Source organism: Epinephelus moara, chromosome 10 (assembly GCF_006386435.1).
Source record: "Epinephelus moara isolate mb chromosome 10, YSFRI_EMoa_1.0, whole genome shotgun sequence".
Lineage (NCBI taxonomy): Eukaryota > Metazoa > Chordata > Actinopteri > Perciformes > Serranidae > Epinephelus > Epinephelus moara.
The window spans coordinates 28,968,168-28,994,375 of NC_065515.1; the positions used below are offsets into that span (position 1 = coordinate 28,968,168).

A 26,208-nucleotide genomic window follows, 5' to 3' on the forward strand; every position below is an offset into this window, starting at 1 on the left:
TTTTTTATCATTTATGTCTCAAAGTGGCTGAACTACCTCAATTAAGGTTGCAGAGTTTAAATGTAATTTCTGATTTATTTATTTCATTTAAATTGTTACATATCTATTTCCCTACCTCTTTAGCCTTTCTTTGTGCTGCTGTGAAGTGTGAGTTTCCCTTGGGATCAATAATGTCTTATCTTCTCATCCTGTCAAATTATGGGGTGCTCTGCAAAAACAAGTGGGTGTCACGCCCACAAACACTGGGACACTGTTGTATGTTATTATCTGTGCGCTTTGATGGTTTCGTTTGACCCCGTGATAACATTTAAAAAGAATATGGTTGTGTGGTTTTATGCATAACTGAGGCGACATGTTTACCACTAACACATCACAGAGGCAAATCACACCCAGTTTCACTTCGTGTACGTGTGTGTTTGTGTGTGAGAGGAAGGGAGGAGGGCCCCGGACAGACAGCGTGGCTGCAGTGCCGCAGCAAGACAACTCGTCCAGTCGACCAGCAGTTCAGCTGCTCATAACATCCTCAGCCTGAGCCCCTCTGACTGGACATTTTGGGACATATTTTCTGTAACTGAACGCCTCACAACCCACATCACGAGAGGATTTATTTTCGGTGTGGAGTAAGGGCTGCTGTCTCGGAAAGGTGGCACAGAAGCTGACAGACGGTAGATAACAGCCTGCTTGTTTGCCCGGCGCCGGGAGCCACCAACCCGGGCCGTTTGGGACTGGTGGGGTTGGCTAGCTGGAGGGCTAGCATTAGCTGGGGAGAGCCTCTCACACCAGCATCCGTAAACACTTCGCTGCGTTGACGCCAACTCAACAGGGTGAGCTATCATGCTAATTTTTTTTATACCTTTTAATAGACAAATTGGTTGAATTTAATGTTGAGAATGTATTTACCAAAATGGGCTCAGCGTTAGCCGTTAGCTAAAACAAGGGAGCTAGCTAGCAATTCCCAAACTCGTCTACAGGCATTAGTCGACAGAGATATATATGGTAAGACAAGGCCGACGTGGTTAGAGAGGTGTTCCTAAATTATATTTGATATACAGAAAAAAACGTTATCACTATATCTGGAGCTCACAGTGCTGTGCAGCTGTCAACTCTGAGCTGTCATTCCCAAACAACCTATGTTAGCTAACCTGCTGCTAGCCCGTGAGAGTCTGCTGTTAGATGCACAGTGTGTGTGATGTTGTTTGTGTTCATGTCTTCTCCTCCCAACACATATTTTTGTGACAGCATGAAGATGGATTGAAACATGAAGGGTGGAACTGTCCCATCATCCAAATAGGAGGGCGTCTCTCTTAGGTAACGTTATGCTTCACAAATTCCTCTCTCCTGCTGACAGTCCTGCAAAGACATTTTACATCTGATGTTGTCTCCTATGTTGTTACTGACTGTCATGATTGCAAAGCTAATTAAATAGACAAAGTGAAATTGAAAAAAATGATCATGGTTTCACAAGTGTTGTCTTGAAACCACATTATTGGGTAACGCGATGCAATTCTGTTAACCACAAATGTATTATGTGTGGCACAGCATAATGATCTTGTCAACCTGCCACTGCTAGCTACAGTATGTGCCACTGCAACTAGTTTTGCAGTTGTGTGTCAGTATTCAAAGCAAGCTTGTGTGTAGGCCAATGTTTCCCCATTCCCCACATCCTGTGTTGTGAGGAAGCTTCCTCTTTTGTCCTAAAGTGCTTAGCTGCATCCTGATCAGGGTCACAGATCGCAGAGCTGCTCAATGGTTGGTTTGTTTTAACTCAGGGTTTTCCGTTTTGGCTTGTTTTTGTACATATTCAATGCTACCGTATTTTGCAAATTAAGTTTGCTGTTTTCCTTTTTCATTCACTATCAGTGTCATGCATTTGTATCTCAACTGCATCTCTTAACTTTAACTGGGCGGAAAATTTTCCATCAGTTGGAGGATTAACGGCAGAATTCAAATTTTATTTTTCTCTCTGTTGTTCTTTGTACATCAAGCAGCCATCCACCCATATGCAAAACAATAGAGTTGTCATTCCTGTATGTCAACCTTAAGACGGTCGTTATAGCTGTGTCAATTTCATCTATGCTTTTAGCGTGTTTCCGTGGCTCTGGCACAGGAAGGTGATCTTAATGAACAAAGCTCTGATTGGCTTGGTTGCTCATCCCACCAGGGCAACAGCTGTCAGTGAGTACAACACCAGATGTATTTGAATTACTGGAAAAATGTGAGACTGGGTGGTGATTCAGAGGCCAAAGTTCATTCAAAGCCAGCAAGGAGACTTACCAGCATGCCATAGATATGCCCTGTGGTGTCCTCCCAGTTACAAACCCCCAAAACATTTCCAGAATCTGGTGCATGAGGGCATTTTGCCAGGTGCCTTTACCATTGCATCCAAACTGGGACTGAGCTGCAATGTTGTTGGGTGCCTGCACTCCTGGTAGATGGCACAGGGAGATATGAAAGTAATATTGGTACTGTGAAATGAGACAAGATATCACAAGGGATTCTGATTATTAAATTGGCAGATCAGATAAGTGCTGTTCTTAGGCGATACAATGACCTTCACTTATTTGAGTCTAGCTGTGGGAAATGAACAGTGAAAGCTTGGTTCCTATGTCCTTATGCTGTTTGCTCATGATTTTTTTTCTCACAGAAAGTATCCACCACCCCTAGTTGAAAAGATTAGATAACATATTGTTTGAACACACCAATAGTTCTTTGATCTTTTCATGAAAGTGTTGCAATTGTGTAGTTAAATCAGTAAGGGGTTCTTTAAAGACTTCACTATGTTATCTTCAGTACAGTTTGCTTATGTGCAGCTCTACATAAGAGAAGTCCTCATTCTCATGATGTTGTAATACAGACCTGGTCAAAGTGAGGAAACTCAGAGAGCATACATGCCAGTACAGTGCCGTTTTGAGGGTGTATGTTTTGTCTCAAAGTTTTTTGTTGTACTTAAGATGTAAAGCTAATGTAGTCTAGACAGCTAATATTGTCCTGACAGAACAGCAACCACAATTACAAAAACTATGCTAATTTAGGAGAGCAAGAAAAACAAAACACTAATGTAATAGATAAAAGATGGATATTTTCTGGATAAATTACGATAATAATAACTCTTGGTTTTCTTCTCATCCTGAAGCATTTCTGAGAGTTGTTTATGGCCACAAGTTGGCTGAAGGTTATATTAAGGCATGTTGTAATTTTCAAAGAGCCCACACAAACACATACTTTCCCATCACTGTGTCACAATCTGTTGCAGTTGAGTCACTGTGTTGTTTTTGTGTTTGTGAGTGTTGGACATGAGCAGTCTGTCTAAAATACCCTTGTCAATGGAGTCCCACAAGACCCTGCTATTTCCCAGTACTCCAGCACAGAGAATTGAATGAGCAAATGTTGACTGGTAGATATACAGCTACAGCTAGTAAGCACTTATCTTGGCAAAAGATAAGTGCTTACTAGCTGGTTTGGGACAAAAGCCAGCATCAAGGACAGATACAGTAATTTACTCTGTTAATTACTGATGTCAGAATAAATATAGTAGATAATGTCAAACCACCATGGCTTTGGACCAGCCAGCGTCCTATGAGAAGCTGCTGCTTTAGATGTGTGTGATGACATGGGGAGGCAACTGTTCATTCAAAACAACAATGGCAGCTCCTTAAAAGGGGTGCATAGATGCTGCAATAGCATCAGTTATATCAGAGCTGGAGAGTATGAGCTGGTTGAAGTTAGCTCATGATAGATGATGATAGACAGATCATCCAATCGCCTGCCAAGTATGTTTTGAAAGTGCCTGCCCCTTTCCAAACTGTTTCCAATAATGGCTTATCAGTTGGTTCTGTGTTAAAAACTATCTGGGTCATTTAGGTCATTAATATTTATCGCAATTATTAATTGATTTTAGGGACAAAATATTCTTATTGCACTTTCACATTTAAATGGACAGAGCACTGCTTCCACTCCATTGTTGTGTTAATTCCTGCTAATGTAGACCTACAAATCTTTGCACCAAAATAAGACCAGTCCTTATTCACAGTGCACCTCCTGGAAACAAAATAAGATTGTACCAAAACCTTCTACCAAAATTAAATCAACAGAGCACTGCTTTCACATTCATGTTGTGCTACATTCCTGCCGATTAACCAATATGGAATGTGATTGCTGTGGTTATTCCAGTCTGTCTTTGAGAGCTAAATGGATAAGTATCCAATATTATGTTTATAATATATATATATATGCATGTAAGGACAGGGAATCAGTTAGGTCATGTTAGTAACATTATTTATCTTGGCCTTCATGCATTCATTAGACTGCAGATTGTGGTGTGTTTTTTAGGTGGTTTAACAAGTTAGTTTGCGGTGCAGACACAAGTCTCATGCACTCTTTAATGTGATTTGTTCTTCCCTAAATCCAAAATACTTCAAACAACAGATGAGGATGGTTGATAAATGGATCGTTTTTCGTTTTGCCTGTCTGCTGTCGTACCGATAATTTAACTTTTTCACAAGCTGCTGCAGTACGGAGCATGCGTAGCGGAATGACGGATCTTCAAACGTGGAGGGTGGCTGTTAGTTTAGGAGGTGCTTGATTTAATGTGCAGCAGAGTTTTATATGATCTGAGAACACATTTTGAATATTGATATCATAGTCAATCATGTTAATTTATTGTGGGAAGCCAAAATCTTGACCTTGATTAATATTCAATTAATTGTGGGCCACTAATGTGCAAGAAACCGACACGATGTTCTAGGTTGATCTGAATACATCTGAATGGGTCAAAGTCTACTAAAAGACCTGACGTTCCTTTGCCGATAAGCCGGATGGAATTCCTTTTGGATTGCTGAGGTAAACTCAGAGATGAGGGCAGTGATTTAGTCAAGGCCTCTTTACTCTGATCGACTAGGGTTGAATTCTGGTATAACTGGCTTTGGTGTGAAAAGATGATTTCACACCCCTGTGATAACTAGAGGACTAAAATTTCATTTCTAATTTCAACACTGATTCTGGTTGCTAGATCTTGATCTAGATCTTGATCTTACTGTTAGTGACCTGGCTGAATGTCCAAAAAGGCAGTGACTTCTTTTGTCTTTGCTTTTAGTGTCAAGTGTTGAGCCAAGTACTGTTCAGTGAAAGAACCCATCAGAGTCTGAGTGAAGAAAATTTTTCAGATTGGACTGGATCTCAGCAGAAAGATGAGCAGGGTCTCTTTCAAGATTGTGCCACGATGGTGATGATGGGTTATCATTAGCAAAGAATATTTCAGACTGAAGGTTGACTTGCTGATAAATCGACTAGAGATTTTACAAGATGACACCTGCAATATGGGAGAATATAGGAGCAGTAGACCTGAGTAAGTTGACTGAAGTTGAAGCAATACAGCTTGACCCTGTCCTGTTACTGAGTACGTAGTGACATGTTTGATTGTTGGAACAGGCATGATTTTAGGATGAGTGAAAATTTATTTTCTTTCAAGACACAATTAGGAAACTATTTGTACGGACCTTTTATCAGTTAATTGTACAGTGCGATATGAGTGGTAAGATAAACCAATTGCTTTCATGCTTTGAAAAGTGCCTTTTACTGTAGATGCTTCACATGTCTTATACTTAAAGGACAAGTAGAGATATCTTCCAGCTTAGTCTTTAGTTTTGCATGGACACGCATGTGTGCATTTTCAGGACATGCCTTATGGGTGTATGTGATCACCCACTCAGCCTGAATCTAAGTCATATTTCTGATGATATATCAGTAAAATCTATTCACCAAAAAACAAATATCTGGACTGTAAGTGCAGCCTGTTGGTAAGATATACTTGAGTGACATAAAGCACTAAGCTATGCCCATTTCACACATGCCATGGATCCTCCACAGTCAGTCACTGTACTTGTTTTAGTCCCGCTTCTGTGTGCTTGACTGAACATGTTTGTTCTTTTTAACTCAGTGAGCACAGCTGAGCCTCAGCCACAGTGAGTAGGCATGACTGCAGATTTACTGAGCAATACTGGCGACTCTCCTCAGCAGAAATTAGCTCATTTTGAGCCAGACATCACCAGATCTGTCTTTTTTTAATTAAGTTGCCATATGTAGAAAACAGTTGTTAAATCAGCAAATTGTAGTTGCATTTGGTCACTGAATTAATATTTTTGTTTGACTGAGTTTTTAAAATCACAAGGCACATTAACAGCTGCTCAGTTGGCAACAATACGGTGGTTTCATTTGCATCATTGGTCAACCCAGTTACACAAACAACATTTTTACATATTGTCTGAACAGATGCAAAAAGTAAACTGTATTTAATAAACAAACTACACCTTGTTTTTTTACATTAAGTATCACCACTGGGGGCTTGAATTGAATGGGGCATTCAGCCTGTTGCTTTACACTATGAGGGTCAGAACTTGCTTGAAAGTGTTGTTATCTTTCAGGTTGTGCTCACAGCTTAACTGTGTGACTGAGCTGGGAGACATAGAGGAAGATGCCTCCCAGGCCGTCCTCAGGGGAGCTATGGGGCATCCACTTGATGCCTCCCAGGTATGCACACTGAGATTCTATTATGGATATAAGTGCATTTTCTTTTATTGTGAACCCAGGCACTGACAATTATTACTCCAAAAGCTCCAAAATTTACATGTCTATGTAGTTATCATATTATTTTGTATATATATTTTTCACTGAATGTTAAGAAATTCTTACTATGCCAAACAGGCATAGCAAGTGAAAAATAAATAGTTGATGTAGTCATCTGCATATACTGATGCTGAGTGTGTCTGCAGGATCCTGGTGGACTGCCTGCTGCCCAATGGGATGATTCTTACCCTGGAGTGTCTCCGTGAGGCCACACTCATCACCATCAAACATGAGCTGTTCAAAGAGGCCAGGAAATATCCCCTCCATCACCTCCTACAGGAAGAGACGTCCTATATCTTCGTCAGTGTTACACAGGTAAGAACTCTCGATCTCAAGTTGAATATTTGTTGGGCATAGGTGTCCATCTAAATGAGTAAGCATAATAGAAATCCATTGTTGAAAGTTTGATGGAACAACCCCAGACTGCTGTTCATTAAAGGAGAACTGTAGTTTCTCTGGAGATTGCACAGGTGTTCGTAGAAACACTCCACCTTTTTGTGAATGGAAGGCTCATGGAAATAAGTGGTTCACATCTCTGCAAAACATCTTAGCTTTAGAGAATGCTTCTTTGTACTTAAAAAAAAAACCATTGAACTTTTCAAAAACATCCGTTCTACACCTGGAGGAAGGCCGTCAGCTCTTACAAAAATTCACAATCGCTTTTCATTAAAAAAGAAAGTGGAAATGTTTGAATACAGCCTCTGTTTTTTTTCCTGCCCACAGGAAGCAGAGCGGGAAGAGTTCTATGATGAGACCCGAAGGCTGTGTGACCTCCGACTCTTCCAGCCCTTCCTCAAGGTCATTGAACCAGTTGGCAACAGGGAGGAAAAGATCCTCAACAGAGAGATTGGTGAGAATTTTTTCTCCTCTGATAGCACCAGTTGTGTTGTAGCTGTAGTTACTTTTGTTTTTTATTTCTTTTGTTAGTCAAATAACAGTGAATTAAGATATATTGAAGAAAAAAATGGTGATAGCTGCACTGGGTGAAGACACTAAGTATAGGTAACTGAAAAAACCGGGTGCTCTTCAAGGATAGGGCAAATGGTCACAAAAGAATAGAAAGAAATGTCCTTGCTCACTCCATGGGGAGTGCTGGCAGTCTAAAAAGGCACTCGAGGTACTGTTAAAAATCATTTATTCACACATGGATAGACCAACACGTTTTGACTGTTTTTTTACTATTATGAATTAAAATATAATTTGGAACATGACTAAATGATTGGGAAAGGGAAATTGCGCAAAAAAAATCAGTAACTTTCTAGCTGTTTAGCTGATGTACTTAAATAAAACACTATTTTAACATTTCTCTAAACAGACCGATCTAGCCAGAACTGCCTCTAGACTGAAAAAACACTGACTCTGCTTTTTATTCTGCCAGGTTTTGCCATTGGTATGCCTGTGTGTGAATTTGACCTTGTGAAGGACCCAGAGGTTCAGGACTTCAGGAGAAACATCCTGAATGTTTGTAAAGACTCTGTGGAGCTGAGAGATGCCAACGGGCCCCACAGTAGAGCACTGTATGTTTACCCACCCAATGTGGAATCCACACAGGAACTTCCAAAACACATCTATAACAAACTGGACAAAGGTAGGCAACAGCTTTGGTGGTTTTCTTTTTTCAGAGCACAGTCTAACTAGTTTCATAGGAAACGAGAAAAGGAGAAAAATAAGAAACAGAAAATTATTGTAATTATTTTTTGAAATAATGACACAAAAATAAATCACATGGAGACAACAGGGGGACAACAGGGACCAAGAGGCGAGCATTTTACGGTCCTATCAATGCTTGATTGCTACTAGCCAGCCTTAACAATGGAAAGGAACAACAGTAATGAGCAGGGTATTCAATGAATTGATTGAGGTGCTACTACTGTGAGGCTTGATACAATACCCTCAGACCTCAGAATAATTAAAGGTGGATAGTTATTGTTTCTGGGTTGCTGCTTGAGTAAAATTTGATTTATTGATTTTTTTTCTCAGCTTGTTTTTTTTTCTGTCTCTTTTTGTAGGTCAAATTATTGTTGTGATTTGGGTGATTGTTTCTCCAAACAATGACAAACAAAAGTACACATTGAAGATCAACCACGACTGTGTGCCTGAACAGGTGAGATGAATATATACTAAAATAAAAAAAGGCATCAAATCAGTCATGAGCCACCTTAATTTATAAATTCAACATAGGGAAATTGAAGGGTTTCACTCTCGGCCAGTAATACTCAATATACGGTCCACGGGCCCTCAGTCGATAGGGTGCTGGGTGGCCTGCCGACCATTTCTAATGCACAATGAAAGTAAAGTGACTGAAACTGGGAATTCTTTTGTTCTTTACTCCGAATGTAAATAAGTCGCCATTGTGCACACAAAACAGTGTCAGGAGAGGATCACCCAGACTCCCTGACAAACATCCAGGCTAAATCCCGAATGTCCACAAATCCTAGAAATGTCCCTTCATACACCTGACCTGTGCCTGGCTACTGAGACTGGCCCCTGGCCCTCTGTCATTTTGCAAAAGTGGCCCCAGGGCATCACAAGTTGAGTATCTCAGCTCTAGGCCTTACCAAAGTCTAATGTAGGCTGTCTGTATGTATCTTTTTCTAAAGGTGATTGCTGAGGCCATTCGTAAGAAGACACGCAGCATGCTGTTGTCACCAGAGCAGCTAAAGATGTGTGTTCAGGAATATCAGGGTAAATACATCCTCAAAGTTTGTGGCTGTGATGAGTACCTGCTGGAAAAGTACCCCATCAGCCAATATAAGGTGAGAGACATATGGGCAGAAATCTATAAAAAAACAACAACAAGAAAACATTAAAGGGTTAGTGCACCCAAAAATGAAAATTCAGCCATTATCTACTCACCCTCATGCTGAGGAAGGCTCTGGTGAAGTTTTAGAGTCCTCACATCCCTTGCGGAGATCGGCGGGGGGAGCGGCTATCATACCTAATGGCTGACGGCGCCCCAGACTAACGTCCAAGAACACAAAATTGAAACCACAAAGTATCTCCAACATGCTCATCCGTAGTGATCCAAGTGTGTTGAAGCCCCAACATAAAAAGTTGTTTCGAAAAACGTCATTTGAACTCTGTTTTTAGCCTCACTGTAGCCTGTAGCTCTGACTGCTTCTCACGTGCGCGCACTTGCGCGAGACCAGCGAAAGCATGAGCTTTGCTTACCCGTGTTTACATCACGTGACACGTGCACCGCATGGGGAGACAATGGTAACTACAGTAGCTAAAAGATAATTTGCACTATGGTCTTTTAGCAAAGGACAGCCCAACATGTCTGAAGACTTTGAAATTGAGGAGGAACAGCATTTCTTTGTTGAGCCGTATTTGTTTGAGCCCGAGTATACAGACTCGGAACTCAGGCTACTGGACGAAGCAGCCGCTGCAGCTCTTGAGCCTAACCCTCAGCCAGCCGCAGAATACCGGAGTCGAGCACTGGAAACCTGGTGGCGTAGTTGTTTCAAATGCAAAGCAGTGCCAACGGATGAGGAAAGTCTTTGCTGCTCAGACTGGGAAGTGGCGATGCCTGCACTTGAGAATCTGGACATCAGTACTGACGAGAGTGCTGCTCTTCAGAGACCGTGCATCACCGATCACTCTGAGCGTGCACACGTGAGCACGGAGCACAGAGAAGCAGTCAGAGCTACAGGCTACAGTGAGGCTAAAAACAGAGTTCAAATGACGGTTTTCAAAACAACTTTTTATGTCGAGGCTTCAGGACACTTGGATCACTACGGATGAGCATGTTGGAGATAATTTGTGGTTTCAATTTTGTGTTCTTGGACATTAGTCTGGGGCGCCGTCTGCCATTAGGTGTGCTAGCCACTCCCCCCGCCGATCTCCGCAAGGGATGTGAGGAGTCTAAAACTTCACCAGGGCCTCCGTCGGCATATGGGTGAGTAGATAATGGCTGAATTTTCATTTTTGGGTGCACTATCCCTTTAAACTTGCAGGATTTAGAACTTAAATGACAAGTGTCAACATTGCTAGTTTACACGAATGAAGAGTTGAAAAGTTAATTGGCTAAAATGGCTAAAAATTAGCAGGCATAGTTGGGGGTAGTCTGCACAGAAACCCAACAAACTATGTTGTAAGAGGGATGAAGCTGATCCAGAACTTTTTGATAATCCCTATCAAGATAATACAAGCCTGATGCATTTCAGATCATTTATTTATTGTATTTATTTGGGACAGCATTGCTCTTCATTAAAACACTGGAATCAATTCCCCGTGCACGGTGATGTGAGCCCACGCTCACAGTCCATGTGAGCCAGATCAAAGTAGAAGATGCACCAAGTGTCACTGTTTCCTCTACAGTCACACTGCAGCTGCTGGAAAATGACCAATTGCGATCACTGGTTACACTTATGCACGCCGTAACTCTAGCAGCTCTGTGTACTTTTGTTCTAACCATCCTCCTCTGCGTCATTCCCTCCCTCTGTGTTTCTCCCTCTAGTATATCCGTAGTTGCATCATGCTGGGCAGGATGCCTAACCTGATGCTAATGGCCAAGGACAGCCTATACACTCAGTTGCCTACAGATAACTTTGTCATGCCATCATACTCTCGACGCATCTCCACGGCAACATCCTATATGAATGGTGAGGCAGCTGCCAAGTCGCTGTGGACCATCAACGGAACGCTGCGAATCCGGATCCTATGTGCCACCTATGTTAACGTCAATATACGGGACATAGACAAGGTGGGGGCGCTCAGTGCTTACAGGAATATAACCGTGTCTGTGTTGATCAGTCAAATTTAACACGCTATGCTCTATTCTTACATGGATGTTAAGAGAAGACTAGAATTTGCCAAAGTGAGAGGAATCATTTTTTGTAATAAAATTGTTGTGAACAGTATTTATTGTATTTTTTCACATTATTGAATGAAGATGTTTTTGAGCAATATTAGTTGTTATTTCAGTTGTGCAAAGTTTCCCATCTCCAGCTCCCTCACTTCCTGTGGAAACAAACAAGTCATTGTCCAGGTCTCATGTGAACAGACCTTTAACCAGGGAAAGCAGTTCTGGTCGTTGATGTTAGTGTGCTGTCATGAATCATTTGTGTAAATGTAATGTCCTCACAAAACTGCCAGACTCCATGCCACTTAAGTATAAAGATCATTTAACATGACAGCTGTTACATGCTATTAATGGTGTTCTTGTGAGATAAGTTGTCCAGCAGGAAAATGTTAAAGGGAAGTTATATCACATCTTATACTGTTTTTTCTTGTTGCGTTTTGCTTCTCTTGTTTATTTATAGATATATGTGAGGACAGGTATTTACCATGGAGGTGAACAGATGTGTGACAATGTCAACACTCAGAGAGTACCCTGCTCTAACCCCAGGTAATTGTCCACCCTTTATTACAATACCTTTTTACTCACTACAGCGGTCCTTCAATGCATGATCTTTTAATTACAGCAATAAATTATTTAGTGAAAAGCTTTTACAAAGTGTTTTAACAATGTGAGACAGTAATTATACAGTGAAAAGTAAAACCCGAAAAATGACATTAAATGCAATGTGATAAATTAAATTATGGTAATGGAAATAACTACTACTTTAATTCACTTTCTCTTGATTTCAGTGAAATAGTGCTTTAGACTGTTAACACTGCTAATTTACTTTAAGTAGTCTAAGGCAGGAGGGTAACATTAACAGTTTAGTGCTGGCTAGTAACACTAAACTGCTGTATTACATTACTGTTAAACCCAAGTCTGGTCCACTCTTTTACCTCTGGAGAGGTAAAAGAACCTGCTGAAGGTATAGGTTTAACTCAGCCCTGTGTAATAGCAGTGTAAGGTGTCTGAGCATTCCGTTTTCTATCATTGAAAGCACTTAATTGCACCTCAGAGACCTAAGTGGCGCAGCTTTCTTTGGGTCCTCCTCTTGGTGGTGGTTGTAGGCAATGGCAATTTTATTTATGTGGCACATTTCGTCACACATAAACTCAAAGTGCTTTACACGGAAAGACAACATACGGAAGAAAATACAAGAGTGTGCGTCATTAACATAATAATACAGAGAGCACAAAAACATCAAAAACAATCAAATAGAAACCCCTAGCTACCCAAAAAACATAGGTGTGATCAAATGAGCGCACGCACGCAAACTCACTCACTCACTCACTCACTCACTCACTCACTCAACACACACACACACACACACACACTATAAACCTGATATAAGAATAAGAAAGGTTTAACTTTNCACACACACACACACACACACACACACACACACACACACACTATAAACCTGATATAAGAATAAGAAAGGTTTAACTTTGCTTTTAAATTTTTTAAATGTGGACACAGTCTTGCTGGACTTCAAGTCAGCAGGCAGCTTGTTCCCAATAGCAGGACCACAGTACAGTAGGGCACCCTCAGGAACTGGATCCAGTTCTGGGTACAGCTAGAAAACCTTTGTCTGATGACCTCAGAGGCCTGATCAGGTTATAGACCTGCATTTGAGATTGTCTCTGGTTGTGTTGGTTGGCCCCAGTCTCATAAATTATCTCTGTGTCGCTTTCATTCTTTATCTACAGGTGGAATGAGTGGCTCACGTATGATATGTACATCCCAGACATACCCCGTGCTGCCAGACTCTGCCTGTCCATCTGCTCTGTCAAGGGCAGGAAGGGAGCCAAGGAGGTAGGATAGAAAGCAGTGAATGAAATGACTCCACAGTGCAACTTCAGTAGACAGGAAGCGGACATGCAAAAATTAGGAAGTGTCTTACTAAGCCATTCAACCAGGCCCCCAGGAAACAGCTCAGCCTTGCTTCTAATTGTTCCCAGCGGCCACTCACGGTTTTGCAGCGAAAAAATCCCCTGCTGCCCTAAAAGCATTTTCTCCATAGACCGCCATTGTGAAAGACACGTCTGTAAAACTGTTGACACCTCGAACTGCAAACATGGTCAATTATGAGTCTATCTACTATGAAATTTTGATTAATGGAGGTTGTATATTTGTAAAACTTTCCTCAAGCTGAGAAAAGTGATTTAAAAGTGTGTGTTGTTATCATAATGTAAAGCCAATACTGTGCATATTTAGTGGGCTGCATACTGCGAAAATAAAACCAGAACCTAGAAACTTTTTTTTTTGTTGTTTTTTTTTTAAAAGATATTTTTATGGGCATTTTTTGCCTTTAATTGATAGGATAGTGAAGTGTGAAAGAAAGAGAGAGAGAGAGGGAAAGACATGCAGCAAAGGGCCACAGGCTGGAGTCGAACCCGGGCCGCTGCGGCAACAGCCTTGTACTTGGGGCGCCTGCTCTACCACTAAGCCACCGATGCCCCTGAACCTAGAAACTTTTTGGGCATATGCACCTGGCAAGCATTTCCATGGGACTGAATAGATGCCATCCTGGCACCCACTATCTAGGTATTATTATAGATCTATGCATTCAACCCATCTAGTTATGAATAACTATGGAACAGTGAAATAGTTTTATTGAGGGGAAAATGCAACAGTACAACAGCTGAATTAAAATACTTATTTGTGAAAAGTGAAAATTTTGTAATTTAAAAACCTGATCATACAAATACCAATAGCAGTGTATGCTACATTACAGATAGACAGGCTGTGTGGCAGATATTACAGCCTACAGATAGCAGCGAGCAGATGACCTCCACGTGTCTAAATCTTTAACACTGGCGTGCTAAGTCATCCAAGAGGACCTTACATGCCTCTTGTGTGTATGTTTGTCTGTGTGAGTAGCATGTGCTAGTATTGGTATAGGAACCTACACCCTAATCTATGTGTCAGTCTGCCTGAGCATAGAGTGAATGGGAGCTGTGGTATCGTCTTTGGTTCTGTTTAATTACTAATCAGCCAAGAGCTCTGTGGTGGCAGAAAACATCGACAGAGACACAATCAAGCTGAAGGGACTTTTCCATTCAAGTTAGAATATGCTTCGCTTGAGCAAGCCAAATTGATGGCATGAGTAAAATGGGCTAATTGTTCTCTCGCAAACTTGTATCAAAGTATTTGAACTAAAGACGTTGACAACAAAAAAACTGAATACTGAATATAAAAAAGAAAATGCAATATTAGGGCTGAGAAGTTCGCAGAACAAAATATTGTATTAACTCAGAAAGGATTATGATTTTTTTCATTTATGTAGCTTAATATTAACATATTCTGGAGACTTACATCAGATTTACAATAAAAAGTGACATTTTACTCTAGTGTTTAGAAACCATGTGGTCCAAAGCTGCTTGGAGTGCATCTGTGTTTTTATGCGTCGGCTCTGATACTTGTAACACTCACCCACACTGATTGATTTTTTTGCCATCTCTCTCTGGTGGAAAAGCTGGAGGAAAGAGAAGTGTGTGTGTGTGTGTGTGTGTGTGTGTGTGTGTGTGTGTGTGTGTGTGTGTGTGTGCGTGTGCGTGCGCAAGTGTATCAATGAATGCTAGACATAGATATTGTAACAGACACCTGGGGTGAGCCGTATCCCGTGCTGCGCCTGGCTAGGCTGAGGTCAGGTTAGCGGATGCTCTTTCAAGCCCCACCTGAATGAAAGATAAACACTTCTCTACAGCAGCCTTTTGTTCCAGCACTTACTATAAATAGGTGCGTTTTGACTCGCTGTCTGCATGTAACTCTGTCTGCCTCTCCATGCAGCCCTTTGTCACCTGGTTCCATTGCTGCCCCTTAGTGAAGACTCACACTGAAGATCAAGATGTTATCTTAAACATTCCCTCTGTTTGTGTGAAGGCTTACATGGTAGCTTTGGTAAAAGGAGTACTGTAGTTTGAAGGTTGTCCGATAACCTTTATACCTAAAGGTGACTCGGTGGTACATATTGTCAGGAGCTTATGATTTCACTGTCCCTTGCACCATGATCAGTTATCTCATAATCAAGCACTAGACAGTCCAATTCAGAGTTTAACTAAACTTTCTGCCTGTAGAGCAAATAACAGGTGGCCACATTTACTGGCTTACCAACTTCATCTTTCAAGATGAATAAGTGTAGGCATCACATTCTAGCTATTACTGTTACTGAGCTGCTTCAAAAACCTGTTTTTAAAACCAATCCAAAACCAACATATTGAAGGCAAACAGACAGCATCCACATCTCCTCCATCTGTCCTACTGAAAATAAAACTTCAACTATGGAAGTCCATTAATTCATAGTGAAAGACATGGAATGAGTTTGGCTGAACTCAGTAGAAGGCCCTTCTGCTCATCTTATGATATATATATAGACATGACCTCAATCATTTTGTTGACCTTGATTTGCCGGTTTTGGTTACATTTGTGTTTGTTTACATCAGAATGTCACCAACATTTTAGCCAAACATGATGCCAAAATAAACATTATCCATTATAAAACTAGGCTGCGGCAGTTTTCACTTTTTTTCTCTCTCCACCCCTCCCTACTTGTACGAGTCCGAAGAAAAAATAAAACAACACTTCAAAGATGACACAACATAGCTTACCAGTGGCCTGTAGCTGCACTTCTGGAGTGGAAGAGGAACAGTCCTGAATGTCATCAGCTGGCCAGCCCCAGGCAATGGGCAAACAGTCCATTGTTTGTAGTTTTGCCCTGCAATACTTTTGTCCTCCGTAAAATTTACCAGCAAACCGCCTGACTCTGATGCCGTCTCTCCCCATGTGCTGACTCTCGGAGGTGTATTAGGTCTTTAACAGAGTAATTTTGAGCTATGCCAATAAAGGCACCATAATTTAATATATGCGTATTGCATATATTAACAAATAGTAATTACTTTATAAAAAAAAAATATATGTTTGATATTTTTTTATATTCTAGTTCCAAAGTCTGAATATTTTTAAGAATTAAAAGTTAATTGCTCTTAAAAAAAAAGGCTGTACTTGCATTGTTATGATATTATATTACTATTATATCAGTGGCATAAAATGGTCTTGAACTGACAATATATCATTCATCACAATTAATTCTGGGACATATATTGTCCAACAAAACTAGCTACTGTGACAGGCCTACTGAGCAGGCTAAAACTGAGCTATATGTGTTAACTTGTGGATATGTATTGTGTGTGCCTTCACTACATTTTTGTTTTTAATTATATCCAGTGACTATTGTGTGAGTGTATCATGATGTATTTGATACAGACCTTTTTCTGAGTCAGTGCTTTTAATGTGTTTTTAGCATAAGGAAACCGTAATGAGATTATTTACTTCCACACTGAATATGTTAAAAGCCTCTTTGAATCAGAATTATTCACCATCTGTGTTTGCATCTGTTTCTTCGCATAAGCTTCTCACATGAAGCTAATGACATTTGCAATCAGTGGCTCTCCCTCTCACTTTCTTTACTTCTATCTCTCCCTTTAGGAGCACTGTCCACTGGCGTGGGGTAATATCAACTTGTTTGACTATACTCACACTCTGGTGGCCAACAAGATGGCTCTGAACCTCTGGCCTGTCCCTCATGGCCTTGAAGACCTCCTCAACCCCATAGGAGTCACTGGATCCAACCCTAATAAGGTATTTGAATTCAGCATCTTGCCTTCATAAGTAAAAAAGTACCATTTTTTACATGTTCATTTGGGGACTTTGCCAGAAACGCAGCATAACAAAGTGACAGATTTACATATTTCATTGAGTGTTTGGCTGTATTGTGAGAAACTGTGATTTACACATTGTAATATTATTTTAATCTCTGTTGTCCAGGAAACCCCATGTCTGGAGCTGGAGTTTGACCACTTCAGTAGTTCAGTCAAATACCCAGAAATGAATGCAGTTGAAGATCATGCAAACTGGACCATCTCAAGGGAACTGGGCTTTAACTACAACCTCTCTGGACAGGTAATAATCTGCTCACCAGCCACCAACCAGTGGGCTGCAAAGGTGCAAAAACACAGCGGGTTGTTTTATGTTTTATAACACAAACACATGTAAATTAATGTCCTTTAAGCTCATCTCAGAGATCTCTGGGGAGCAAGCAGGTGTGAGGGGTATGTGCACTTTTGGAAAAACACTATTATACAGCTGACAGACACGACTGTGAAGTGATGAAGAAGATATTAGCCCAATAATGAAGTCTAATGAACTCTTCATGTGGCTCAGTGGCACCATTGTAAGCTATTGTGATCAGTTATTCATGATGGGGTTGGTGATGCCGTGTTATCAGATTTCTAAATGATGTGTGGCATCAGAATCATGACTCGCGTGTGGCTGGAGTTACTCTGCCATGTGAGAGGATGTGAATGGTGTGAGACGATGTGTTAAGTTATCCATGAGGTGTTTGTCAAAGGTGAGGGGGGGGTGCCTAAACTCAATACATGGTGTGATGATGATATCATCCTACTTGAGTCTGACCAGGAAGCCGATGTTTTCTCAAGCACAAACAATATTTCATGTAGCATCCCATGTATACATTCAGAAATCTGACCTGGTTTTGTGAAGGAGAATGATTGGGATGATTGAACTTTTACACAGATTTTGTGTGTGTAGTGATGGCCTAAAGAAAGAAGCTCCAGTTCAGGATTTGAGGGTATTATCAGGGTTTTTAACAGACTGAGCCTTAAGCTGAATGTTCAAGGCATCATGCTGCATCATGCTCCCATTGCGCTCTGTCTCCGTCACAGTTTCATTGACTACTGTAAACGTTTCAGAAGTGAAGTATCTGTTATTCTGCAGCCACATTTATAGCATCTTAGCATGTTTTGCTGAGATTTCTCATGTTTTACAAGCATAAAATACACATTTGCAGCTCATTTAGATGTAGAAATGGATTATTTTAGGCTGTATTGGATACGTGAACCTTTTGTTCTCCTACACCTTCTCTGTCATCACTCATTTAAAATGTCAATATAGCTGATCTCACAGTACAGCTCGTCATTAACTGGAATTTTTGTTTATCTTGTCTGGTGATGTAATTGTAAAATAATGATTTTACCTGTAGCTCAGCAGCTTGATAATGACTGTTTGTCATAATAATATTTATGGGCCGTAATCAAATTTGTACTAGTTTCATTGACTGGCAGCAGCAACAGAAACATTTTGCTTTCTCCTTTCATTCTATCAGTATCTACAAGCACAAACAATTAGTTTTGTTGTGTAGTGTATTGTTCCAAACACTATACAGACTCTTTTTGAAAGTAGAGATAGACACTATGAGCTCAGAGGAACTGAGATGTTTAGAAAACCAACAGTCAGAACAAACACTAAAATAAACTGTATTTCCGTTAAAGGAGTACGTCTGTGGAATAGTTCTAAAATAAACTGTATTTCCGTTAAAGGAGTACGTCTGTGGAATAGTTCCACTGATGAATTAAAACTTAGCACTTCTTTATTACAGTTAAAAACATTATATAAAAAGTCAGCAATTCAAAGATACATGACAGAGATCTGATTTGGCTTCATTTTTTTGTTTTGTGGTTTTAAATTGTTCTTATTTCTCAGTTATCAGCCTTTTGTTGGCTGCGTTGTGAGCCGTTTTTTTTTGGTTTGTTTGTTTGTTTTTTGAGTATGTGTGCGTGTGTGTAAAGAGGGTGGGCTAAATAAGCTTCAGCTTCAGCCTACACCTTTTCGGTCAATATGTTCATATTAGTGTGAACAAATTATGTATATTTTGAGATGTAAGACCGAAATAAATTCATTCATTCATTATATGGAAAGATAAAGTCACAGACAAAAGAAATGCATTATTAAAATTAATTGATTTCAAGTCAATTGGCAGAAAAATACAGCCATATAAATACATTCACACATAAATTTCACGTATCCGAGATGTGAGCTGCTCCGGCAAAAACAGACCTTATGATAATTTGAACACAGCTTCTCATTTTGCCAATTACTAATGTGACACCAGGGTTTGCCAATATAGACAACACTGGTTATCTCAGGTCATTTTACCTTTTGCACTGATTTGAACTGTGGTTAAACATTTAAACTTGTGGTGGACGCGTTTGAATAATTTAAATTATAGTACAACAGTGGGAATCTTGTAAATGACTACAGCCAGTAGACATATTTCTAAGGTGGCCTGTTGTTACAGGTGCATCAGATACTGTGCGATGCAAGAGAGCTGGACTGTTCAGTGTTGATTTATTTATGATGATAGTGTAATGTGGTGTATTAAATAATTCCTTTATCTGTGCCTTGAGTTGTTTGAGAAGCTTCCCTAACAGTAATGGGTTTTAATGGATAACGGTTGTTAATGTTCCAGGCTATATTTGTCTCTCGTAATGGCTGCTTGTCACAATGTCCAGAAAGGAAAATATAAAGATCCTGTGGTGCAAGACAAAAAAAGCTCTGACAATTAGTGACATATTAATGCTGCTGGTTAATGTACTTAGTTACGATAAAAAAAGGTTAATAATAAAATACTGTGTTTTACTGCGTTTCTCTGTTTTATTACAGCGTAAATATGGGAAGGGATCAGGGGTTTGAAAGACATGATGGCCAACAGGCTGTTAATGGAAGTGTTAATAATGTTATAAGGCGAGTATTTTCTTTCTGTTGTGTTTCAGAGCAACCGGTCGGCCAGAGATCACGCCCTGACAGAGAGCGACACTGAGCAGATAAGACAGCTGAGTAACAGAGACCCTCTTTCAGAAATCACTGAGCAGGAGAAAGACTTCCTCTGGAGACACAGGTAACCTTCCAACCAGGAAATATATATTACTTTGCCATAAAGCACCACTTTATGAAAAGTCACAGATTTCTTGTATGCAGCTGTATGTAAAACCAGATCCAATACAAGCGTTTCCCTTTAGGTTAATGGCTAGAATAGTTTTTGTTTTTTGTTACTCTTAAACATTTTGTTTAAAAAAAACTAAACAAAATACATTTCTGGGATTAACTGTAACCACATATGTCGTGCTGGATAATCTACATGTGAAAGAAATGTGGTAATACAATTGTTTTTTTAATCTTGTGTAGGATATAGATATTTAAAAACGACTGATAAAGACGTGAACTGTGCAACAATAAGAAGTAATCCTGTTTTTCTTTCTCTACCAGGCACTACTGCATGAATATCCCTGAGATCCTTCCTAAGATCCTTCTCGCTGTCAAATGGAACTCCAGAGATGAAGTAGCACAGGTAATGCTGTGCCATTTCATACCTGCATGTTACGTACATACTTGATCTGTCTGATTTTGGTTTTCTGCTTTGTAAGTAACAAAAAAAAAAGCTGGGAACTGACTGTTTTTTTGTTTTTAAATTTGAATGTATACTTCTCTAAAAATACTAACACTAATGCAGATACACTGTGTTTTGAAGTAATTTTGGCAACTTAGCTGTTTCTTGCAAGATCACTGACTTTAAAAAAGATGAACGGAATATAATTAAGTTTATTTAGTTTAAGTATTTATTCATATTTCTTGGTTTGTTTGTTTCCCAGATGTACTGTCTGTTAAAGGAATGGCCATCTATCCGTCCTGAGCAGGCCATGGAGCTGCTGGACTGTAACTATCCCGACCCCATGGTCAGGCAATTTGCTGTGCGCTGTCTTGAAAAATACCTGACTGATGACAAACTGTCTCAGTACCTCATCCAGCTTGTACAGGTAGGCCTAATTGAGATTTGGTGCTATTGAAATCAAGGAACTGATTCATGAAATAATGGGGTAAAAAGGAAGACATTGAAGAACTACGAGTACTATGACTCAGGTGGACTATGAAGTACCTTTCTCCTGAGTGTCTTTGGCAGCCAGCGTTATATCAGTTGGAAAGCAGCTGTTCTTTTGTGTTGAAGATTTTCTGCTCTGCCTTAGGTTGTATTTGGTGCGTGGTTTAAAGAGACTTCATGTTGAGAGACATTATTGAGTTAGAAATGACTAATCTGAACCTCTTCTCTGCATCTCCTCTGGCTCTTTCCCTCTGATCATTCCTTCCTCTCTCTCTCCCCCCTGTTCTAGGTATTAAAATATGAGCAGTATCTTGACAATCCGCTGGCCCGTTTCCTCCTCAAAAAGGCCCTGACCAATCAAAGGATAGGTCATTTCTTCTTCTGGCATCTCAAGTGAGTCACCATTCAGATTGCTTTTTCTTAATGTTTATGTACCTTCCTTCCTCTGTGTCTTTCTAGAAAGCTAAAAATTCATCTTGCCTCCCTGCTTCCCACTGTTTGTCCCCCCTTCATCAGGTCAGAAATGCACAATAAAACAGTGAGCCAGAGGTTTGGGCTGCTGCTAGAGGCTTACTGCAGGGCATGTGGCATGTACCTCAAACACCTGAGCAGGCAGGTAGAAGCCATGGAGAAGCTCATTAACCTCACTGACATCCTTAAACAGGAGAAAAAGGATGAGACACAAAAGGTAAGGATGGCAACAGCACACACACATACACACAGGAATATAGCCATTGTTATTTTAAAGCTATACTGTGGCCTTTGCCAAACAAGTTAGAATGAACTGATTAAGCCTATCGCTGCCAGGGAAAGCTCTCTGTGTTTCACAGTATACAGGAGTTATAGTGTCTGGTGTCTGTGGAGACTGTCTGCGCTTGCGCATTGGAAGTGATGCATTTTCCTTTAACCAGCCAGAGGTAAAGGGACAGGAAAAGGGGAGAGACCTTAGCAATGGAGCAGCAGCTAGGAGTATGGTAGAAACAGTTTCTAGTGTTGATGGAGACTAAGGGCAGACACGTAAGCTGTGGTTGGTATTTGTAAAATACTTCTGCAGTGCTGTCTAAAAATGTACCTGAAATTTTGAAGAGAACGCTCCTGGTAGTGGGGGAGATGTGATGAGCTCACCTGCAGGCATGCATCATAAGCATGTGTCGACAGTGTTTGTATAATTACTCTCACTGCCAGAGAGGGGAGACAAAAGCTCCACACTTCAGCTTTATAATAGCATCTTAAACAGCCAGATTTTAGGAGGGATCTGTGTTGCATTAGAATGCCTTACCAGTTATTTATTATTCATTCAACTATTTGCAGCTTTTTTAGATTCATAATTTGCCCTCAGAGTCTTAACACTACATAAAAGGCAGTCATTTTACGAGATTTCTTTTTGTGGATGCGTGTGTGTAAATGGATGTGTGCGCACACATTTATGTGCAAATGCACGTGTGTGTTGTTGTGTTTGTGTGTGTGTGTCCTGTGGAGGTCCAGATGCGGTTTCTTGTGGACCAGATGAAGAGACCGGACTACATGGATGCTCTGCAGAACTACACTTCTCCTCTCAACCCTGCACACCAACTGGGAAACTTGAGGTTAGAAGCAATAGCGAATGAGCTGTGTGCATGTGTGTGTAGTGCGGTGTGTGTATGGATAAGTTGGGTTGTGAGAAAAATAATGACATTGTTTAATATCATGAATTGATTTGTGCACAGGTTAGATGAATGCAGGATCATGTCATCAGCAAAGAGGCCATTGTGGCTGAACTGGGAGAATCCTGACATCATGTCCGAGCTGCTCTTTCAGAACAATGAGATCATCTTCAAAAACGGAGATGGTAACACACACACACAGACAAACATAAATGCCATAGAATTTTACATAAATGTGTCTATGCCAAATAAATTCGCACACTTCCACTTGATGATAAGTCTAAATACTGAGGATTATAGGAAGCCTCTGTTTTTAGCATGTGATATATTTGGCGGTTATGACTCTCAAAACATTACCATGTTTCCTAATAACACTATTGTACAGACATATTAGAAGGTTTTTTTTCCTCTCACTCTTAACACCATATGCACTTGAAAGAAACTCTGAAAACTTTAGCTCAGTTCACTCCCCCGATTTGTGCTATAAAGCGATGCAACATATTTCAACGTCAGAATCCTAAATGTTGACACAAACTGTGAAGTGCTGTTGAGAGACTGCAGAGCTTCTCCGTAATGGTTGTCTACTATAATCATACTAACTCATCCTCATGTTGTGCATGAGTATAAGCTGTCAGTCTCCCAGGATGTTATTAACTGCAGCTGTCTTCATTGTGTGTGTTTGTGTTTTAGACCTGCGGCAGGATATGCTGACGTTGCAGATTATTAAAATCATGGAGAATATTTGGCAGAATCAGGGACTTGACCTCAGGTACTATCTGTCTCCTGTTATCTCAGTCATTATTTCCCTTTCTGTCGGAATCTTTTTGCTTCAGTTTCTGTATTCTCTCTGTCCTGCTGCAGTGCATGAGGATAAAAAAAAAAAATCTGCTCTGTGTGTCTCCAGGATGCTTCCGTATGGCTGTCTGTCATTAGGAGACTGTGTGGGTCTCATCGAGGTGGTTCGCAGCTCCCACACCATCATGCAGATTCAGTGTAAAGGAGGCTTGAAAGGAGCCCTGCAGTTCAACTCAAACACTCTGCATCAGTGGCTCAAGGACAAGAACAAGGGCGAGATGTGAGTTCTTCTCTGCTGATATTATTTCCTGCAGCATCTTTGCATCATTAGACAGTATAGAACATTACAGTACAGTATCTGTGGGACCCTAAAAAAAATGAGAGTTACAGCCCATTTACTTTAAAACACTTTCTCATTGCTCATTTATTTCTAAGATACAACACTAATGTTGTCAGTGCTTACTGGTTTTTGTGGGTGTGTATTTGTTTGTTCTTGCAGGTATGACATGGCTGTTGATCTGTTTACGAGGTCCTGTGCTGGCTACTGTGTAGCTACATTTATTCTTGGGATAGGAGACAGACACAACAGCAACATTATGGTCAAAGATGATGGACAGGTAACTTCTTTATGCACACATACACAGCACACAACTTTTGTCAAGGTGGACAGGTAACAATGTTCACACTTCATTTAAGTTAATTTACTAGGGATTTGTTATTGTCCAGTACATATTTGATAAAAGTAAATAGTTTAAGCCAGTACTCTGCAGACTGAATGTTTATACCCCTCTCTGTAAAACAACTCAATTTGCCGTTGATGCCTTAGGTTTTCCTGTGGGTATACAGTAGGTTTACTGGATTGAGGAAGTTGCTGAACTTTCGCTTCCTGCCATCCTCTTTGTTCTGCTCTTGTCCAGTTGTTTCATATAGATTTCGGCCATTTCCTGGATCATAAGAAGAAGAAATTTGGCTACAAGAGAGAGCGAGTTCCTTTTGTACTGACACAAGACTTCCTCATCGTCATCAGCAAGGGATCCCAGGAGTGCGCAAAGACCAAAGAGTTTGAGAGGTGCTGCAGCGTCTTATCTCTTATTTTCTCTCACCTTCTTTGCTGCTAACTGCAGCTAGTACAGTCTGTTGGTTTGTTGGCTGGTCGATGCCTAAAGCTCGGCTCTTTTTGTCCTATCATCAGCTTCTGCCTCAACAACGATTTGCTATAGTGTTTTACTTTAACCGAGTTTAGTTATAGGTGAAGGTATAGGGTTGGTAGGTACCATTTGGCTACATTCAAATTGTAGGCAAAAGTGGCCCAAATAGGATTTTTTTTTGTTATAATTCTGTGCTGGCAGAAGGCACTTGGTGAATACAGACATGGAAGACAGCTGTGATGGAGGTAGTCAGCGGAGGAACAGTGAGGTGTTAGGCATTATAAGTATTTGGGGTCTGTTTCATTGAAGTTATTCATGTCGCGATCCCACCACTCCTGTCTCTGACTCTGTATCTACACACACCTCTGTGCAGAAGTCGCAGCCATTGCTCCACAAAGAGTCATAATTAAACATTTGTCTCTCTTTCTCTTCATCCTCATTATCTGCTGCTCAGAAATTTACTGGCTCCCACTGCACATCAAATTATAAATGAAACCATAAATGCTGACTTCAGTGACCCCCATGATTACTTCTGTACCACAGCATGCTGTGTGGGATGCCTTTGTTATTGCAGGCCATGACCAGTTCTAGTTGGAATCTGATACTGGCCACGTTTAAAAAATGATGTGAGAACAGCCAAACAAAAAATCAGATCTGAGCAATCAACTCAAACTGAGAACTAAGGGCTTACAGTGTTAACATAGAGAACGTATCACTGCCTTACTTGATATAAAACATAGCAATTAGCATCCCTCCTGTCTAGCTAGCAGGTCGAAGGCCCGTTTCACCAAATTTTGAATGTACACTATTTTCTTGCTGTAAGTTTGACATGTTTTTATAATCAAACTTAATACTTGCAATCCATACATGAGCCCTGTAGACAGTTTTTGAACGATGATCATTTGTGAAACGGCTTGCTGTCACCATTTACGGAAACCATCACTACCCTAAAATCTTCAGATGGCATCAGAGTAGGAATCAAAGGGACATGCTCACCAAGCTTTGGCGAGTGTCATTGCCCGACACTGAGCTTCATTTTTACTTCCTTTTTTCTCTTGCAGCCAGTAAACACATTTCAATAAAATGTTCACTGTTTTTTCATCTTTCACACCACTCCTTTTTCCGTCTCCCTCCAGGTTCCAGGAGATGTGTTATAAAGCCTACCTGGCCATCCGACAGCATGCTAACCTCTTCATTAACCTGTTCTCCATGATGCTGGGCTCTGGCATGCCTGAGCTGCAGTCATTTGATGACATTGCCTACATTAGGAAGACGCTGGCCCTGGAGAAAACTGAACAGGTAATAGGACTTTTCTCTTTTGTGATGTGATCCATTAGGTTCTGATCTTATTTTGTGTTTTTTAGATAGTTCTGAAACCTCTGCAAAATTATTACACCTACTCATTTATCTCTTTATTTTTTTCTT

The 26,208-nt window shown here is 40.4% G+C and overlaps 1 protein-coding gene across 3 annotated transcripts in view; it reads left to right on the forward strand.

Moving 5' to 3' along the window:
- Positions 1-417: 417 nt before the first annotated feature.
- pik3ca (phosphatidylinositol-4,5-bisphosphate 3-kinase, catalytic subunit alpha) overlaps positions 418-26,208 on the forward strand; it is a 32,995-nt gene continuing 7,204 nt past the window's right edge. The window contains exons 1-25 of one of the 3 annotated variants that reach the window (XM_050055975.1): positions 418-824; positions 1,240-1,308; positions 6,420-6,525; positions 6,768-6,936; positions 7,345-7,471; positions 8,000-8,209; positions 8,631-8,725; positions 9,222-9,377; positions 11,081-11,326; positions 11,886-11,971; positions 13,174-13,279; positions 16,952-17,104; positions 17,291-17,425; positions 20,095-20,219; positions 20,588-20,669; positions 20,971-21,135; positions 21,487-21,590; positions 21,714-21,885; positions 22,677-22,783; positions 22,904-23,025; positions 23,531-23,609; positions 23,745-23,915; positions 24,135-24,252; positions 24,553-24,704; positions 25,920-26,082. In XM_050055975.1, the coding sequence (XP_049911932.1) occupies positions 6,470-6,525; positions 6,768-6,936; positions 7,345-7,471; positions 8,000-8,209; positions 8,631-8,725; positions 9,222-9,377; positions 11,081-11,326; positions 11,886-11,971; positions 13,174-13,279; positions 16,952-17,104; positions 17,291-17,425; positions 20,095-20,219; positions 20,588-20,669; positions 20,971-21,135; positions 21,487-21,590; positions 21,714-21,885; positions 22,677-22,783; positions 22,904-23,025; positions 23,531-23,609; positions 23,745-23,915; positions 24,135-24,252; positions 24,553-24,704; positions 25,920-26,082 (3,099 nt within the window). In that variant the 5' untranslated portion in view covers positions 418-824; positions 1,240-1,308; positions 6,420-6,469. The remainder of the gene's footprint in view (positions 825-1,239; positions 1,309-6,419; positions 6,526-6,767; positions 6,937-7,344; positions 7,472-7,999; positions 8,210-8,630; positions 8,726-9,221; positions 9,378-11,080; positions 11,327-11,885; positions 11,972-13,173; positions 13,280-16,951; positions 17,105-17,290; positions 17,426-20,094; positions 20,220-20,587; positions 20,670-20,970; positions 21,136-21,486; positions 21,591-21,713; positions 21,886-22,676; positions 22,784-22,903; positions 23,026-23,530; positions 23,610-23,744; positions 23,916-24,134; positions 24,253-24,552; positions 24,705-25,919; positions 26,083-26,208) is intronic. The other 2 variants (XM_050055976.1, XM_050055978.1) reach the window with 2 other exon arrangements.